Source organism: Mercenaria mercenaria, chromosome 18 (assembly GCF_021730395.1).
Source record: "Mercenaria mercenaria strain notata chromosome 18, MADL_Memer_1, whole genome shotgun sequence".
Lineage (NCBI taxonomy): Eukaryota > Metazoa > Mollusca > Bivalvia > Venerida > Veneridae > Mercenaria > Mercenaria mercenaria.
Window position 1 is genome coordinate 57,732,831 of NC_069378.1, and position 21,085 is coordinate 57,753,915.

Genomic DNA, 21,085 nt, shown 5'->3' on the forward strand with positions numbered 1-21,085 from the left:
CTTCTAGAATGTTTATGTCAACATCACTCGGATTCTCAGCATGGCTCAGAGATTGTGTGATGCCGGACACTATGCTCAGAACTCTATACGAATACAAGCGGCAAAGTTAGAACGGGAGTGGAAAAGTCTGGCCGCGGCACTGGACGATAGAAGTACCGTGCTCAGCATGTCAGTAATGTTCCACAAAAAAGCGGAAACAGTGAGTTTCTTTATTATATTTCAGTGGGTTTTTTTAGCTCACCTGTCACATAGTGACAAGGTGAGTTTTTGTGATCACGCAGCGTCCGTCGTCCGTGCGTCCGTCCGTCCGTGTGTAAACTTTTCCTTGTGACATCTCTAGAGGTCACATTTTTTGTGGGATCTTTATGAAAGTTGGTCAGAATGTTCATCTTGATGATATCTAGGTCAAGTTCGAAACTGGGTCACGTGCCATCAAAAACTAGGTCAGTAGGTCTAAAAATAGAAAAACCTTGTGACCTCTCTAGAGGCCATATATTACACAAGATCTTCATGAAAATTGGTCAGAATGTTCACCTTGATGATATCTAGGTCAAGTTCGAAACTGGGTCACGTGGGGTCAAAAACTAGGTCAGTAGGTCTAAAAATAGAAAAACCTTGTGACCTCTCTAGAGGCCATATTTTTCATGAGATCTTCATGAGTATTGGTCAGAATGTTCACCTTGATGATATCTAGGTCAAGTTCGAAACTGGGTCACGTGGGGTCAAAAACTAGGTCAGTAGGTCTAAAAATAGAAAAACCTTGTGACCTCTGTAGAGGCCATATTTCTCAATGGATCTTAATGAATATTGGTCAGAATGTTAACCTTGATGATATCTAGGCCAAGTTCGAAATTGGGTCATGTGGGGTCAAAAACTAGGTCAGTAGGTCTAAAAATAGAAAAACCTTGTGACCTCTCTAGAGGCCATATTTTTCATGAGATCTTCATGAATATTGGTCAGAATGTTCATCTTGATGATATCTAGGTCAGGTTCGAAACTGGGTCACGTGGGGTCAAAAACTAGGTCAGTAGGTCTAAAAACAGAAAAACCTTGTGACCTCTCTAGAGGCCATATTTCTCAATGGATCTTCATGAAAATTGGTGAGAATGTTCAGCTTGATGATATCTAGGTCAGGTTCTTAACTGGGTCATGTGCGGTCAAAAACTAGGTCAGTAGGTCGAAAAATAGAAAAACCTTGTGACCTCTTTAGAGGCCATATTTTTCACGAGATCTTCATGAAAATTGGTGAGAATGTTCACCTTGATGATATCTAGGTCAAGTTTAAAAGTGGGTAACGTGCCTTCAAAAACTAGGTCATTAGGTCAAATAATAGAAAAACCTTGTGACCTCTCTAGAGGCCATATTTTTCAATGGATCTTCATGAAAATTGGTCAGAATTTTTAGCTCACCTGTCACAAAGTGACAAGGTGAGCTTTTGTGATCGCGCAGCGTCCGTCGTCCGTCGTCCGTCCGTCCGTGCGTCCGTCCGTGCGTGCGTAAACTTTTGCTTGTGACCACTCTAGAGGTCACATTTTTCATGGGATCTTTATGAAAGTTGGTCAGAATGTTCACCTTGATGATATCTAGGTCAAGTTCGAAACTGGGTCACGTGCCTTCAAAAACTAGGTCAGTAGGTCTAAAAATAGAAAAACCTTGTGACCTCTCTAGAGGCCATATATTTCACAAGGTCTTCATGAAAATTGGTTGGAATGTTCAACTTGATGATATCTAGGTCAAGTTCGAAACTGGGTCACGTGCCGTCAAAAACTAGGTCAGTAGGTCAAATAATAGAAAAACCTTGTGACCTCTCTAAAGGCCATATTTTTCATGGGATCTTTATGAAATTTGGTCAGAATGTTCACCTTGATGATATCTAGGTCAAGTTCGAAACTGGGTCACGTGCGGTAAAAAACTAGGTCAGTAGGTCTAAAAATAGAAAAACCTTGTGACCTCTCTGGAGGCCATATATTTCACAAGATCTTCATGAAAATTGCTCAGAATGTTCATCTTGATGATATCTAGGGCAGGTTTGAAACTGGGTCACATGCCTTCAAAAACTAGGTCAGTAGGTCAAATAATAGAAAAACCTTGTGACCTCTTTAAAGGCCATATTTTTCATTGGATCTGTATGAAAGTTGGTCTGAATGTTTATCTTGATGATATCTAGGTCAAGTTCGAAACTGGGTCACATGCGGTGAAAAACTAGGTCAGTAGGTCAAATAATAGAAAAACCTTGTGACCTCTCTAGAGGCCATACTTTTGAATGGATCTTCATAAAAATTGGTCAGAATGTTCATCTTGATGATATCTAGGTCAAGTTCGAAAGTGGGTCACATATCGTCAAAAAGTAGGTCAGTAGGTCAAATAATGAAAAAACCTTGTGACTTCTCTAGAGGTCATATTTTTTATGGGATCTGTATGAAAGTTGATCTGAATGTTTATCTTGATGATATATAGGTCAGGTTTGAAACTGGGTCAACTGCGATCAAAAACTAGGTCAGTAGGTCTTAAAATCGAAAAACCTTGTGACCTCTCTAGAGGCCATACCCTTGAATGGATCTTCATGAAAATTGGTCAGAATATTCACCTTGATGATATCTAGGTCAAGTTTGAAACTGGGTCACGTGCCATCAAAAACTAGGTCAGTAGGTCAAATAATAAAAAAGCCTTGTGACCTCTCTAGAGGCCATACTTTCATGGGATCTGTATGAAAGTTGGTCTGAATGTTCATCTTGATGATATCTAGGTCAAGTTTGAAACTGGGTCAACTGTGGTCAAAAACTAGGTCATTAGGTCTAAAATTTGAAAAATCTTTTGACCTCTCTAGAGGCCATATTTTTCAATGGATCTTCATGAAAATTGGTCAGAATTTTTATCTTGATGATATCTAGGTCAAGCTCAAAACTGGGTCACAGGAGCTCAAAAACTAGGTCACTTTGTCAAATAATAGAAAAAAACGACGTCATACTCAAAACTGGGTCATGTGGGAAGAGGTGAGCGATTCAGGACCATCATGGTCCTCTTGTTTATCTTGATGATATCTAGGTCACATGTGCTCAAAAACTAGGTCACTATGTCAAATAATAGAAATAACGACGTCATACTCAGTTCAACACTGGGTCATGTGGGGATAGGTGAGCGATTCAGGACCATCATGGTCCTCTTGTTTGAGTTTGTCACTGAATCTGCATGTTCATTTGAGAGATTTGACTGGTTCCTGACAGTCTGTATCCACCTTTGTTTTGAAGGCAACCTTCAAATTTATGTTGTTATGCAATAGAATGATGGCTTCCATCTACCAGAATCAAAATATATTGGTGATAATAGAAGGGGTTTTATGATAGTCAGTGCCCATCACTAAGTCTTGGCAGATACTATTAAGTTTGGACAGATTCAGTATTTGAGCCGCGCCATGAGAAGACCAACATAGTGCGTTTGCGACCAGCATGGATCCAGACCAGCCTTTGCATCCGCGCAGTCTGGTCAGGATCCATGCTGTTCGCTTTCAAAGCCTGTTGCATTCAGAGAAACTGTTAGCGAACAGCATGGATCCTGACCAGACTGCGTGGATTCGCAGGCTGGTCTGGAGCCATGCTGGTCGCAAAGCCACTATGTTGATTTTCTCATGGCGCGGCTCATTTGATTTGAACAATTATGTTTTCTTTATCAAAGTTTATTGTTTGATTATAATGTCAAAGCTTTTACACGCTTATGGCAGAAAAGTGTATATTAATATATTTAACAAAAGACAAACGATTTGACCTTGTTTGTATTTTCAGTATCTAGCTCAGGTTATAGGTTGGCGACAAGCCTGCGAGAGTCCTAATATTCCGACATCGATCGAAGAGCTTGAAGATTCTCTACAGCAACACCAGGCACTGATTGAATCAATCAGCCAGGCATACGCTGAAGTGTGTGGGGATGGTAAAGCTTTGCTTGATACGCTACAGACACCCGTATCGTCTGGAAGTTCAAATTCTCTGACAGCAAAAGCCGACTACTCGGAAGCTGCCGGACATGTTCTTGATGTCGTACATGAGGTAGAGTTTTAATTTAAAACATTTTTGTTTATTTGCTTTTCATACTTGAAGAGTTTTACCTCCTGTATTTTCTGTTACAGAACCAGTCAAACAATTATAGAACCAGTCAAACAATCACTTTTACCCCATCCACTTACCCCACCCACTTACTGTTTAAGAAATAATGTCATGAAAATATTTTTATCCCACTTACTTATTGATATAGAATCATAGTGACTGATAGTCATATGAAAGCTTTACTCCACGCACTCTTTGGTGAACCAGTGTCAGTTAAGTAGTTTTAATCCTCTAATTTAATATGAAAGAAGCCAAGTGAAGCATGGATTTTACCCAACCTTTTTTCACAAAAGTGAAAGTCGAGCCAATAGTTCGACAGTACTAAATAAAAGGTCAACTTAATGCTGATAATGTCAGATTTGAACGCAGCTGTGTCATAAATTGTATGTAACTGGATAATGTTGGCTTCTGAACTTTATCTTATCAGTGTAGGAGAAAATTCAAGACCTGTCATCTTTCAAGCATTGGTCTTGTTGTATTACTTATAGAATAAATGTAGTCATTGAGTATTTACTTATTTAACATTGTAATTTGCATGAAATTTCCTATCGTTTTTATCAGGCTTTTTGTGTGTTGTTGTATGGCTAGTAATTTTAGAAATATATAAATTATATTTACTCAGTTTTTTTTTTCATTTTTAGGCTGTTTAACTAAACTGCAAGTAAATTATACAACAAAATGTGAATGTTACTTAATAACAGTTTGAATTTCAAGCTTTCTGTTCTGTGTATGTTTCAGAATACGTTACTATTTTCTTTGACTGTTCTGTCAAGAATTCTGTTGTTTGTCTAGAAGTTATGTTAATCATTCATTTACAAGTTCTTGCATTAGAATCTGTAACACTATTTGAATGTACCATAAGAAAACCAACATAGTAGCTTTGCGACCAGCATGGATCCAGACCAGCCTGCGCTTCTGCGCAGTCTGGTCAGGATCCATGCTGTTCGCTAACAGTTTCTCTAATTGCAATAGGTTTTGAAAGCAAACAGCATGGATCCTGACCAGACTGCACGGATGGGCAGGCTGGTCTGGATCCTTGCTGGTCACAAAGCCACTATGTTGGTTTTCTCATGGCACGGCTCATTTCTATGAGGCCAGTACTGGTTCTTTCCAGGAAAGACAGCTTCACATGTATCCTTGCTACTGACTGGGCATAAAATATGTTTTCCTTTCAAATGTTTAGATGAGATTACTTTTCAGATTTTACCATTACACACTTTTAAAATATATTCTGTTCAGATTTTGTTCAGCTGGTCTATTTCTGCTCAGATTTAAACATTATATGGAATATGTTTTTTTTTCTGGTCCATTACTGGTCAGTTTATTTAAAAATTTGATGTTCAGAGTTAAACTTTACATAGAAAATATTCTGTCGGTACATTAACTTTACATAGAAAATATTCTGTCGGTACATTAACTTTACATAGAAAATATTCTGTCGGTACATTAACTTTACATAGAATATTTTCTTTTAGTCCATCAGTGCTCAGGTTTAAACATAACTGTTATGTAGAACATGTACTGCTGGATTTAAAGGTTACTTGGAACATGTTCTGTATGTCCATTTCTGTTACATTTAATTATTTATTATGCCCCCCTTCAAAGAAGTGGGGTATATTGTTTTGCAGATGTCTGTCTGGCGGTCGGTATGTAGACCAATCTGTTTTCGTATGATAACTCAAGAACGCTTTGGCTTAGGATCATGAAAGTTTATAGGATGGTTGGTCAAAGACAGCATATGACCCCTATTGTTTTTAAGATCATTAGGTCAAAGGTCAAGGTCACAGTGACCCAGAACAGTTAAACGGTTTCTGGAAGATAACTCAAGAAAGCTTGGGCCTAGGATCATGAAAGTTGATAGGAAGGTTGGTCATGACCAGCAGTTGACCCCTATTGATTTTGAGGTCAGTAGGTCAGAGGTCAAGGTCACAGTGACCTGGAACTGTTAAATGGTTTCTAGATAATAACTCAAGAACGCTTGGGCCTAGGATCTCAAAAGTTGATAGGCAGGTTGGTCATGACCAGCATATGACCCCTTTGAATTTTGAGGTCAATAGGCCAAAGGTCAAGGACACAGGGACCAGGAACAGTAAAACCGTTTCCAGACGATAACTTGAGAACGCTTGGGCTAAGGGTCACGAAACTTAATAGGGAGGTTCATCATGACCAGCAGATGACCCCTATTGATTTTGAGGTCATTAGGTCAAAGATCAAGGTCACAGTGACCTGGAACAGTTAAAATGTGTCCAGACAATAACTTGAGAATGCTTGGGTCTAGGATTACAAAACTTTATAGGGAGGTTTATCATGACCAGCAGATGACCCCAATTGATTTTGAGGTCAATAGGTCAAAGTTCAAGGTCACTTTGACCAAGAACAGTAGAACTTTTGTGCACAGTGACCAAATAATTTCTGTTCCTTGTGCAATTACTGAATGCATCAAGGGGGGCATTTTGTGTTCTACGAGCTCTTGTTAATATATGTTCTGTTGATCAGTTACTGTTCAGATTGAAACATTTTTTCTTAGAATATGTTCTGGTGCTCCATTAATGTTCAGATATAAATATTTCATTAAATACGTTCTATTTGTACATTACTGTTCAGATTTATACATCACATAGAAAATGTTCTTTTGGTCAATTACTGTACAAATTTAAACATTATAATAGAATATGTTCTACTGGGTCAGTTATGTTCAGATTTATTTCATAGTATTATGTACATTACTGTTCAGATTTAAACATGATTACATTGAGTATGGTCTTTTGGTTTTCGTAATGACATTAACCTTTAGCCTGCTGTCGGCATGTGATGCTGCCTTTGCGAACAGTGCAGACCAAGATCAGCCTGCACATCCGTGCAGTCTGATCATGGTCTGCACTGTTCGCTATTCAGTCAGTAAATTTTCAGTGAACACCCCTTTGAATAATAAATGGTATTGCCCAAATTGAATGATGGACCAGTCCATTTTAGAAATTTAGCAGGCTAAGGGTTAAATATGTCAAAGCTGGCCCATTTCTGTTCATATTTAACCTTCAGTCTGCTGGCGGCAAATGATTTTGCATTTGCGACCTGTGCAGACCAAGATTAGCCTGCACATCCATCGGCACTGTTTTGCTATTCAGTCAGAAAATTTTTGATGAACATCCCTTTGAATAATAAATGGTACTGCCGAAACTGAATGATGGACCAGTCCATTTAAGAAAGGTTAAACATTATGGCGTTTCTGCTAGTCAAGCAGGCTTTTTCTGTTTATGTATTTTCAGTTAACATTGTTGCACTATTTTCCCAGTGCTACCCACATTTTCTGTTTTATATGAAGAAACTGTGCCATTCTTTAAGCTTTTTCTCTATTACTGTTGACATGAGAGACCAGTTTAATGCAGCTGTTATATGTACACGTTACAAGCATGCTGTGTTTTTGTATATATAGTTGTTATGTTAAAAAGGACTATGTTTCATAATGGTTTTTGTTTTGGAAATTTTTCAGATATGACTTTGATTCTTCGATTTAGTTGTACTAAGAAAAAACTGCCTAAAAAAATACAAAGATACCTACTTTTCAATTAAGGCCATTTCACATGTACATTGAACAATGGACAATAGACAATTTACAGTTTACACCTTCCAAATTCATCATTTTAGTAACTTACAGGTGTCTAAAATGAAAAAAAATACAAATGCCTTGAAGATATTTTCTGGAGGCCACTTCACAAAAATACGTACTAATTTCATTAAACAAAAATTTGAAGTTTTCGCAACAAGAATTTTGAAAAAAATTGTATGAATGGTTCTTTTTAATGTTACGACTAAACATACTTATATTTGCTACAGAAGTTTGCTTCATGTATGAAATTACTTTATATATGCATGCTAAGTGTGACGTTAGCCTGTGTGAGGTAAGCTAGATGGTCTATGGGAGAGATGTGGGCAAAATAAACATCCGTTCCTGAGGTGATAGAGACATATACCCCTCCCACTCAGTTATACATAGATAACATAAGATTTCATATACTCCACCCACTCAGTTATATTTGGATAATAAAGATTGAACCAATTAGATGAGAAAAAAAAAATGCTATTTTTTTCTCAATAATATAATTTTGATAAAATGATAAAATTATCTTTTATAATCATTGATTATTGTAATTGCAATTACAGTCATTATGATAAACATATGGTACTTGGAAACCATTTAAATTGTTGGGATAAAATTTACTGGTGGCAAAAATATTTCACAGATTTCAAAATTGAAAAAAAAACCATAAATGGGAATTCTGTTTGGATTTTGTGGATTAACACAGCCTTGAGATCCGTGAAAGTAAGTTGTCCGTGAATAGTACTGATTTTACAGTATATACTGTAAGTTTTTTTTCTTCATGAATTGGTTCAGTTGATTATAAGTTATTTAATTTTGTAGCCTTAATACACTTAAGTGTCCACTTAAAGTTGAGAGATCACCACCTTGGCGCTAAAAGATGGATAACTTATCATTTATGTCAGTGCACTTGTCCATTTTTAGCTCGGCTTTTCGAAGAATAGTGTAGCTATTCTACTCACCCTGGCGTCTGCGTTGGCCTTGGTTAAAAGTTTTGCATGCAAGTAGATTTGGCTATCACTTAAACTTATTTCTTCTTTTTCTAGGTCAATTACCAACCTCACTAGGTAAAGTCCCATAGATCTGACATGTATTTTGGCCAAATTATGCCCCCTTTAGGACTTAAAAATTCCTGGTAAAGTTTTACATGCAAGTTACTGTCTCCAAAACTAATGCAGATATTGAATTGAAACTTCAGTGTGTCTTCGGGGTTATAAAACTAAGTGGTAACATCAAGTCCCAGAACTCTGAAATGCATTTTGACCAAATTATGCCCCTTTTTGGATGAAGAAAATCCTAGTTTATGTTTTGCATGCAAGTTCTTTCTCCAAAACTAATGCAGATACTGGATTGAAACACTATAGATATTTTAACATTTAGGCTGATATTCCTGCTTCTGGGACCACAATTCAAATAGCCGAGCATTGGCTGTCTTATGGACAGCCCTTGTTTATGTTGAAGTGACCACTGATGTGGTAAATTACCACTTTTGTTATAAAGACAGGTTTTACTTACGAATAGGCATAGTTTTAGACTAAGTTGATATTTTTCAAAACACAGTAACAAAAAAGTTAATTTTTGACCTTTCAGTTTCTTGAAAAAAAGAGTTGCACTGAAAATTTAGGTTGTATCATTTAAATAGAAACTTAGGATTACCAATGTAGGATACACATTTATACAATAGACACATTTTAAAAGAAACACCAGACATTTATTACTATTTATGGGTGACAAATTTAATAGAATTTATGGTTGTGTCAAATTGCAAAATTACGAAAAAAATAATATTTCCTGTACTGGAGAATCTTACGTATTTTTTAAACATTTTACTTAAACTCTTATTTGTTTTGCTTTTACTATTTCAGCAATGTTCCGTCTAAAATGTTTCTAGAAGAAAAGGGACATAATTTTACAAAATTTAATAGCTGCTGGAGTTATCTCCTTTGGACAAAAACAAGTACCGTATAACCCCGTTTAAACGCCCCCGGGGGCGATGCATTTTACGAAAAATTTGATCCGAACAATGTCAGTAACTCGTATAAACGCCCCCCTGTTCATCCCAATTCATGCACTGACATAACCCGATGCGTAATCGTACTGGGAATCTGTGTAAAGTCGCGCGCTCAGGTGACATCATCCGAGTTAAATTCGATCAATACTGTAGCGTTTATAGCGTGGCATATTCAGTACTTTAATACACACAGTAGATTTATTTGTGCCATGCCTGTTGACGTGTTTAAAAGTTTGTGTTAATAAAGTGTGGTTTTTTTTTTTGAAATTCATTTGTATTGTTATGGAATTGTTATTATCTGGATATTATTGTGTTGGATCTAGGACCAATTTTTGAAGGTAAAATTTTTTTATTTTCCCCAAAAAACGTGGGGGGGCGTTAATTAGAGGGGGGGCGTTAATACGGAGTTATACGGTAGGCAGAAAAATTACTCACCTTTAAAATTTCATGTTCTCCATGAAAAAGATGTTTTGGGTAGAATAACAGAATTTCATATCAGCAAGATTAAATGATTTACAATAAAGATTTTAAAAGTTATCTGTGTGTGGGTTATAAAATGTTTTACAATTTCATGTTTAAAGGCTTATAATGCCTTTGTTTAAAATTTTCCGTTAGGAGCATAAGAATACATTAATTTCTTGTAAAATCCTATTTCTGATCATTATTTTTTTTTAAACATTTGTCAAAGGTTTGAATATTGCTTTATAAGCTAGAATGTTTTATTGGAACTGTTGTTTTTATTACCTCCCTTTATGGCTCTAAGTGTAACAGTTCATGTGCAATATTAAAACTAGTGCTTTTCTAACAACTAAGTACGCATGACATCTATTTGGAAAGCTTTTTCATCTGTTTTAAGATAAAAAGTTTGAATTATTATGGACCTTTAAGGAGGAAATATTTTTGTGGGAATAGTGTATGCAGTGAACATGTAAATGACTAATATAGACCTATTCCTGCCTTTTTACTTGTCATGGAAAACAGTGTTTAGTCTGCCAGAATTTTTAGGTGGTATATAAAGAATAACTTGAAATTCAGTAACTAGAAAATACTTTGAATCTTGAGTTACTCCCCTTGTTTCCACAATTTTATCTTTTTCGTTTGGGATAGCTTTGAGAATTAAAAACACATAGTTTAGAGCATAACACGTTTAAGAAATAATATATAGCAGAATCATGTTTTATTATATTTAAACATGAAGAGGTTTTATGCCTGAGGAATAATTTCATGAGGGCATAGCCTGAGTGAATCTGTGTGGAGTGTTTAAATATATCAGTACAATGTCCACAGGGATTCTGTTTCAAAAACTCTGCTCGATATTTTGGCATGTTAAGTCCTCATGACCTGAGTGTAAAACAAAGTCATTTTTTCCCCGAAACTTTGAAGAAAAGTGTCATGAAATTGAAATATATAGTAGCATATTACATTGTGTTGTGCAGTTTCTAGTTTCAGAAGAACCTTTTTTCCATGACAAGTCATATACTTCACTCATTTTGGGCTTTGATTGGTTTAAATAGAAAGAAATGTATTTTATTTTTTATGTGAACAAACTTTTAGCAGCAACATATACCATGATATATTATATTTTGTGATTAAGAAACTAACATACTACAATGGTGTAGAAATATTAGATGAACTCACAGAAATTGAACATTTGAAATTTTGGAGTGGGTAGGGGGAACTTAGATTTGCCCTTGTCTATACATCCAAACTTGTGTTTTGCATAATCTCAAACATATTTGACTTAGAGTCATCAGACTTCAGAGGATTGTTATTTAGCATGTGAAGTTGTGCACCATGTATTTTATTAGGGATTTAGCTCAGCCAGACAAGAGTTATGGCCCTTGACTTCAGAGGAATATGGCCCAGTGTCTTCTGAACACACATCTAGTTCAATTTATTATTGTATTTCTGAAAATGTTTTGTCTACTGTGGTCATATTGAACAGGGGAAAATTTTGTCCTCTATTCACAAAAACTGTCTTATTCATGAGTATGGTTTTATTTCTTCACCATTGTATTTATTTGTTAACAAATTATTTAATTAGAATACCATATTGATTCTTATTAGTGCTACCCCTCTAATATAGGAACCGTGGGTGTTTTTACAACCAAAGATCTTACCTGGCATTTAAATGTTTGTAAAGATGTACAAAATTAAAGATGATTGCCTTACACAAAATCAGAATTCTAAGAACAACAAAAATGGCATGACTTTGGCCAGTTTGCATCTAAAATTTCAGGGATCATCTCAATTTTATTTCAGGGATCATCTCAAATTTCAGGGATCAATACAGAAAATACATATTATTGTGATGGCATGCAAGAGTGTTTTCAGTAGGCACACCCTATCCAAACTCCTACTTCATCCTTCTTTTGAACTTTTCAATGTTCTTTGGAGCATTTATAAGAACCAGTATGGTACATTATAATCAGAAGTTATAAGCCTGAGATACCAGCAGCCCTTAGTCCTCCTCTGATTTAACTGGAAAAGTTGACAGTAACTTGAGGTGAAGAGGTTATTACTGGTACAGAACCCTGGAAACTTGCTTGCCACTACCTAACTAAAATACTGTTGAAAAATGGCGCTAAACCATAAATAAACAAAGTCACCGTTTCAGAGACAGTAGCCTACTTGTGGACAAACATATTTTTATATTGAAAATGATTATTTTGTTGAGACTTGATGTTAAAAGTTCAACAATTTTTTCTCCATGATTAGATTCCTAACAATAACCTTTAATTACCTGTTAAGTCATTCGTTTTCCTTTAACAAAAACATTAAAAGCATATTTATCACATATCCTCAAAAATCAATTGTTTTTTTTGAGGTTGACCTCATTGGTTACTAACAGATGTTTAGGTTATTATGTAATACATATATATGTTTATTTTAACCAGGTTTTGGCCCACCAGCGCCACCTAGAACAGTTATGGCATGGGAAGAAAGTGAAGTTACACCAAAGACTGGGATTGAGGCTCTTCCAGCAAGACGTGAAACAGGTACAAAATTGCAGTGTACTCGCTAGAATCATAACAGTTTTCAATTATTAGCTCACCCCAAGCACTAATTATAATCACTCACTGTCCATCTGTGTGTCCGTCTTCCGTCCATCTACTTTCCGTCCAAGCCCGCCCGCTTAGCTCAGTAGGTAAGAGCGTTGGTCTACGGATCGCGGGGTCGTGAGTTCGATCCTCGGGCGGGGCGTATGTTCTCCGTGACTATTTGATGAAGGACATTGTGTCTGAAATCATTAATCCTCCACCTCTGATTCATGTGGGGAAGTTGGCATTACTTGCGGAGAACATGTTTGTACTGGTACAGAATCCAGGAACACTGGTTAGGTTAACTGCCCGCCGTTACATGACTGAAATACTGTTGAAAAACAGCGTTAAACCCAAAACAAACAAACAAACAAACTTTCCATCCAAACTTTTCTCAGATGAGATCTCTTAAATTACTGGTCAGCATTGCAACAAACATGGTCAGTAGCATCCTGGCATTTTCTTCTGTCAAGTTTATTCAAATGTTTAAGCTTGACCTTTGACCCCACAAGAGCTCAATAGGGGACAACTTTAAAACAACTTCTTCTCATGCACAGCCTGATGGAACTTTACCAAACTTAGTCCGTAGTGTCGTTATAGGGTCCCCTCTCTGAATTTTACTCTAAAGGTGGCGCTAAATCCCTTTTAATGGCCGCTTGAGCTAAAAATTGAAAAAATATCAAATGGTATAATGAGAGAATATAAAAAGAAATAATCTAATCACAGACAGTTTAACCTTCCCTTAATTGCTAGTTAAGCGAGGTGTAAAAAGTTCACAATCGAAATATGCACACTGATTTACAGTAAATGGATAAGATTCACACCTTTTGTTGTTGGAGCAATAAGATGTCATCTGCACTTGAATATAGTCAGCTGTATTATTTAAGAGTTCCAGCCGTCCATGTTTAACTATTTTTATGCCCTCGAAGGGAGGCATATAGTTTTTGAACCGTCTGTCAGTCTGTCGGTCTGTCCGCAATTTTCGTGTCCGGTCCATATCTTTGTCATCGATGGATGGATTTTCAAATAACTTGGCATGAATGTGTACCACAGTAAGACGACGTGTCGCGCGCAAGACCCAGGTCCGTAGCTCAAAGGTCAAGGTCACACTTAGACATTAAAGGTCATTTTTCATGATGTGCATTCGTGTCCGGTCCATATCTTTGTCATCCATGGATGGATTTTCAAATAACTTGGCATGAATGTGTACCACAGTAAGACAACGTGTCTTGCGCAAGACCCAGGTCCGTAGCTCAAAGGTCAAGGTCACACTTAGACGTTAAAGGTCATTTTTCATGATAGTGCATTCATGTCCGGTCCATATCTTTGTCATCCATGGATGGATTTTTAAATAACTTGGCATGAATGTGTACCACAGTAAGACGACGTGTCGCACGCAAGACCCAGGTCCGTAGCTCAAAGGTCAAGGTCACACTTAGACGTTAAAGGTCATATTTCATGATAGTGCATTGATGGGCCTGTCCGGTCCATATCTTTGTCATTCATGCATGGATTTTAAAATTATTGGGCATGAACGTGTACCACAGTAAGACGACGTGTCGCGCACAAGACCCAGGTCCGTAGGTCAAAAGTCCTAAACTCTAACATCGGCCATAACTATTCATTCAAAGTGCCATCGGGGGCATGTGTCATCCTATGGAGACAGCTCTTGTTATTTAGAGATTTTCCTGAGACTGGAATTTAGTTTTAGGGAAGGAAAGTATTTGAGAAATCGGAATTTGAGCAAACTATAATCTGTTTATACAAGGAACACTTGCCGGATACATCATTTTTACTGAGGAGGGGTAATATGAGATGGGGTTGTCATACATGCCTGTGTCATATTTCTGGTTATTTTCAGGTGATAGACTGGCTGGATAACCATGGTGATGTCTTCCTCAAGAAAAATACTTCCATAGGTCGCAGCTTACAGAGGTCAAGGGCATTACAGAAAAGTCATGAACACTTTGAATCTGTTGCCAAGGTAACATTATGTTGTGTTTTGTTTAAAATCTGTACTTCAGAAAGATGTTAAATTGAGAAATTAATGTTAGCAGAATATTTGAAGGCTAAGTTATATCCCAAGGTACAAAGTATATGTGGACTATATAGGAGTCATAGAGGTCTATCCTTCGATCCATAATTTGAGAGGGCTCTTGCCCTAAAATTCTTCTGTCGCTCTAAATATGTCAGAAGGACATTTTAACTGGAAAGTAGCTAGCAATTGAAAATGAAAGGCTCTATATATAGATTTTTTTTTTAAAGAATAGCCAGCTACTAAATTCTTGTTAGTTGAGATCATTGTAAAGTCTTGCATATCTTTGACAGAAAACAAGCATTTCTGACGGAGAAATCTTAAGAAATTTATATTTTATTGCTTATCTATCTCTGGACATATGATAAAAATGGAAAAAATAATAGGCCTTTAGAATGCCTTTAAGCTTTTTTATTTATGTTTCATTTGGTATTCTTCTATTTTCCAGAACACGATAACAAATGCTGAAAAGCTTCTTGCAGCTGCAGATGAATTGGCCCAAACTGGAGAATGTAACCCAAAGGAGATATATAATGAAGCTCAAGAATTAGAGGAAAGAATGTCAAGTTTTCTGGCTGCACTGGCACGGCGGAGATCTGCACTAGATATGACTGTTTCTTTTTACTCACATGTTCACGCTGTAAGTGTCTTTAGCGCACTTGGTCTCTCTCTGACTTAAGATCCAGCCTTTCAGCTATGGTATAGATATAGCTGTGTAGAGAACAAACAAAAAAATACGCTTTTCATCTCAGAACATACAGTTGAAACTCGGTATCTCAAACTCGCTTAAATCAAATTCAGGCTATCTGGAATACATCTTCAAGTCCCATCCCAAAACACACAAAATGTCATTTATAGTGTGATTTCTGTTATCTTGAAGTAAAACTTTTGACCTGTTAGTATTCATGTTATCGAGATTCAGCTGTATTTAAATTCAGCACAGGACTGAATCTAGGGATCACCAGATATTCAATAATCTCTGTAATAATTTATCAGAAGTCATTTCTTCACCTGTTACTCATGTGGAAAAGTTGTTTAATACTTATGTAACACAAGTCAGTATTGTGAAAGAATCATGGAACAGGTTAAGTTAACTGACAGGCATTTTATTACTGAAATACTTTGAGAAAATCAAAATTCTGTTGAATAATGGCACTAAATACTTCCCAAAATTATGTTAACTTTGTGGAAGAAGGCACAAAAAGCTGTTAAAAATGATACTAAATCCAAACAAGGGTAGTAACTACTGTGAATTCATTTATTTTTTTGGGCATGAAATTTATGAATTTGGTAAAAAGAGCTATTTTGTTGAATAAAATTTACAGATTTAAACTTTCAAGATAAAATTAGGCCTAGATAAAATGTATGGGAAATTTTTATATTTGAACGTTTAGCCTGCTGGCTGCAAGTGATTCTGCTTTTGCGACCAGTGCAGACCAAGATCAGCCTGCATGTCCACACAGGCTGATCATGGTCTGCACTGTTCACTATTAAGTCAGTAAATTTTCAGTGAACATGCCTTTGAATGATAAGTGGTGGTGCCCAAATTGAATGATGGACTAGTCTGTTTTAGAAATTTAGCAGGGTAAAGGGTAATTGGAATTCAGTTTTTTTGACTGATGCAACCAGCTACGAAACCACAAAAAATAATTCACCCACGAATATTGATTATTTAGAAGTAACCAAAGTTTTGTTCTTCAGTTGACATGCTGGTTGGAGGAACTTCAGAATGAATTACAGAGTTCGGAGATAGCGGACACCGTTGAAGGAGCTGAACAACTTCTTGCTCAGTTTAATCAGCAAAGGGAGACTACTCTTGATGCAGCGCTCAACACAGTTGGGGAGGGAGAAAACCTTTGTGAACAGCTCAGGTAGGCTGTTACGTTTTACTCCAGCGTCCTTATAGAAATACTGTGCTTTATAAATCTTTAGAAAATAAGTTTTTGTTACCATGACAACTGCGTATGATTGCTGTATAAGTTCCAAGTCAGAAATACAGCCATGTTTGCATGTTACAATGGTTTAGATTTGACCACAGGGACAAGTATGAAACTCCTTTTTTGGGGAGGAAACTGGCCTATATACTATATCAGAATACAGTTTTGTTAAAATATACTGTAAAATCATTTAATTTCGTGGGCATGAAATTTCGTGGTTTTGGTCAAAATAGCCATTTCGTGGGGATTTGAATTCGTGGATTTAAAGTTTTGAACATAAAATAATGGGAATTGTACTTGTTTGTTGGGATTAGATTTTGTGGATTGAATCAACCATGAAATCCATAAAAATAAGTTTCCCATGAATATTAATGATTTCACAGTAAGCCATTTCCTCCCAGAAAGACTACTGGGGCAAGTATCAAATGAAAATGGCCTGTATATATTGAATCAAATTCTTTTTAGAAGGAAAATTGCCCATATGTATTGTAATTTTGTATATATAAACCATTTTCCTCAAAAAAAAAAAAAATTGATACTTGCCCCTGTTAATTTGTTTAGACTAACTAGCAAGACTAAAATTTGTTGTTCTTTCATGATTTGTCTATATATTATATTTAATAGAAATCTTTGCTGTACACTGTATTTATGATGAACTTTGTAATTATTGAAAACGGAAACCAGTCTAGGGATTTAATGAGACTGGACGGTATGTTTGAACAAAGGTTGTTGTTTGAATTATCAGAGTTTGTGGATGAAGTTCGACTGTAGTTGAGTCAAATCATAGAAAAATTTCGTAAACCCTGTAGATGCCATATTTTCTACCAAATCTTATAATAAAACCTAGTCTACTATAAAAACAAAATGGAAGCTTAAAAGTTGTTGTGACAGACCTAATACTAATTATTTCTAACACATCTATTTTTAAAAGAGTTGCTTAAACAATATTCTTTCACTACAGAATGTATTTTATGTAGATTATGATGCTAACCATGTTGAAATTACATGGTTCGCACAGGTCCTTGAAAGTCCTTGAATTTGATCCTAAGTCCTTGAAAAGTTCTTGATTTTTTTCTTCCAAAAATCCTCTGAAAAAGTACTTGAATTTTGAAAAAGAAAAATAAGTCAAAACGAGCGAAAAAACGGTGTAAAATAAAAATACATGCACACCCACGGAGGGAACGCTAGTTGAACACCGTTTCGGTACGGAAGTTAGATACGGAATAGCGATTTTCACAACGTTAAAATATTATGCGCAAGGTCATTGTAGCGTGACTTATCAACAACAACAATGAGTGGCCCAAAAAATAAATGTAGTTTCGCCAATAAATGGCTTACACAGGATGATTATTCATCGTGGTTAAAGGAGTTTAAGTCAGACAAGCATAAGTGTATGTGATAAACTCATTGATGTCGGAACTATGGGAGGAAGTGCGTTGAAATCACACGCGAAAACAAGAAGTGAAGTCCCTTGAGGACAAATTGAAAACTAGTCTTGAGAGCTTGAAAGACTTATAAGAAACATGTACTAAGTATGTATACAGGCAAATATAGCTCATAAAAGGTAATCCCATTGAAGATCTCATAAAGGTTAAGATATGCTATTGAAGCTTATGGAAAATAAAACTGTTCTGTAACTTTTCTTCTGTCATAATGCCTTATGAAGAGCCTAAATGGTTTTGTAATTTAAGATTTAAAGCGATTAAAATAGTCCTTGAAAATCGATAAAAAGTCCTTGAAAAGTCCTTGAATTTTTTTGGCCAAGTCCTGTATGAACCATGAATTATGTTTTTCAAGTTTGGTACCTTAAAACAAAAACAAAAAAGGATGTATTTTATGGCTCTAAATACTGTCAAAATAATGCCCTTCCTCCCTACACTGCACACCCCTATAACTGTCTTGAGTGTTTCATTCCAAAGGTAGATGTACAGTGATAAATGAAGGTATGAAGTTTGGTGTTGGAATGTTATATTTTAAGTATATGAATTTATTAGGGAAGTGGTCAAAATCTATATGAAATAATTTTTTTTGTGAACTCTAACAAACAAAGTTTACCAGCAGTATTAATATTTATTTAGTTAGTCATTTATTTGCAAAACAAAATTGCGGGTTGAACTACTTGCTAACATATACCTGACTGCTGGAATATAAACTTACTAGTCTTCAACCGTTCAATATGTCGTGTTGGAATGTAAACTTACTAGTATTCAGCCTTTCAGTATGTCCTGTTGGAATGTAAACTTCCTAGTTTTCAGCCTTTCAGTATGTCCTGTTGGAATGTATACTTACTAGTATTCAGCCTTTCAATATGTCGTGTTGGAATGAAAGCTTACTAGTTTTCAGCCTTTCAGTATGTCCTGTTGGAATGTAAACTTACTAGTTTTCAGCCTTTCAATATGTCCTGTTGGAATGTAAACTTACTAGCATTCAGCCTTTCAATATGTCCTGTTGGAATGTAAACTTACTAGTCTTCAGCCTTTCAGTATGTCCTGTTGGAATGTATACTTACTAGTTTTCAGCCTTTCAATATGTCCTGTTGGAATGTAAACTTACTAGTTTTCAGCCTTTCAGTATGTCCTGTTGGAATGTAAACTTCCTAGTTTTCAGCCTTTCAGTATGTCCTGTTGGAATGTATACTTACTAGTATTCAGCCTTTCAATATGTCGTGTTGGAATGAAAGCTTACTAGTTTTCAGCCTTTCAGTATGTCCTGTTGGAATGTAAACTTACTAGTTTTCAGCCTTTCATTATGTCCTGTTGGAATGTAAACTTACTAGTTTTCAGCCTTTCATTATGTCCTGTTGGAATGTAAGTTTACAGCCTTTCAGTATGTCCTGTTGGAATGTAAACTTACTAGTTTTCAGCCTTTCAATATGTCCTGTTGGAATGTAAACTTACTAGTCTTCAGCCTTTCAATATGTCGTGTTGGAATGTAAACTTACTAGCATTCAGCCTTTCAATATGTCCTGTTGGAATGTAAACTTACTAGTTTTCAGCCTTTCAATATCTTACTAGATTTCAACTGTTCAATATGTCCTGTTGGAATATAAACTTACTAGTACTGCCTATTGGAGTAAGCTCCCTTACATCAGTAATGTTTTTGTGGTTTGTAGATTTGCACATTACTGCACAAGAACGTAAATTGATTTATGATTGAAGTTTGTGGTTTGTTTATGCAGATGTTTGTCTTGTGGTAATTGGGTTTTTTATGTCATCTGTGTATACTTTCCTTGGAAAATCATCATGCCAGGTTTTGAAGGATTGATCTTTTTCTGATTACTGATATTGAATACCGGTATTGCACAACCTCAAAATCTGTTGAATAGTGAAATGTCATTTGAGCAGCCAGTTACACGGTTGAACCTGCTTTAGTTGCCACCTGTATTGAGCAGTCACCTGCCTTAAACAGCGGATCAATTGTCTCCACATATTGACCTCTTGTTCGTATTTTAAGCTGTCTTAAGCAGCTAGATTGTGTTGCTTCCTTTCCTTTTTTGCTTCCCATAGATTCTGCCATGTTTCACTGTATTAAAGCTGTATGTACAGGCAAACCTCAGTAAACAGTGCAGCTGAAATCCAAATAGTTCAGACCTTTATATTAAGCAGTCAGCCAAGGTAGTAACACATTCTTGTTACCTACGGCAGATGTCTGCTTAAGACAAGTTAAACATAGAGCATGAAGTAATATTGGGAAGTAAGCAGAAGGTAAACAGTTGCTGCATACAGCTGACCGCTAAGGCAGGTTCTAATATATATAACTTCTTATGAAGAGCGATATTTTATGGCCAAGTAAACCAGTTTCATAGCAAAACAACCTGTATAAAAACAAGCTTCCTGCTACAGATCTTTGTAATGTCATTATACCAGGGTTGCACCATAGTCATACAAACTTCCCTTGACTGAAAAATGTAACTCATCCAAACTCATATAATTGTCAGCAAATGTCTAGCAGATATGAAGTGCAGCTAATGTTTTTATGGCATTCCAACCACAGCTTTGTCATATAATAACTTCCATTGATTTTCCAGCATGTCATAAGTATATATTATATTTCGTGGGTGGGATCAGAGCATATAGGTAGAGAGGCCTTTTATGTTATCATTTCACCTGTCAATCAAAATTAACTTCTGCTGCTGTTTCTTATTTGTCTTAACTTTATGGAATTTGTATAACAAGTACATTTATGTAACTGATATATCTAAATGAAATTATTTTTTTAGCTCCACTATTCAGAGAAAAGGGGGGCTATTCTACTCACCCCAGCGTCGGCGTGACCTTTCTTGGGTAAAGTTTTTCGGCAGCCTTTGTTTTTCTGTCATATCTTTGTTACTATTACTTGTATAGTACTGTAACTTCACATAAACATT

At 36.1% G+C, this 21,085-nt stretch overlaps 1 protein-coding gene across 4 annotated transcripts in view; it reads left to right on the forward strand.

The window, feature by feature from the left end:
* The window catches only part of LOC123538436 (kalirin-like), a 315,629-nt gene that overhangs the window by 22,359 nt on the left and 272,185 nt on the right, over nt 1-21,085 (forward strand). For 3 of the 4 annotated variants that reach the window (XM_053530236.1, XM_053530237.1, XM_053530238.1), the window contains exons 10-15: nt 8-199; nt 3,780-4,040; nt 12,604-12,705; nt 14,609-14,731; nt 15,231-15,422; nt 16,484-16,653. In XM_053530236.1, coding sequence (XP_053386211.1) covers nt 8-199; nt 3,780-4,040; nt 12,604-12,705; nt 14,609-14,731; nt 15,231-15,422; nt 16,484-16,653 — 1,040 coding nt within the window. Of the gene's footprint in view, nt 1-7; nt 200-3,779; nt 4,041-4,748; nt 4,759-12,603; nt 12,706-14,608; nt 14,732-15,230; nt 15,423-16,483; nt 16,654-21,085 lie in introns of those variants that run through there. The other variant, XM_053530239.1, reaches the window with a different exon arrangement.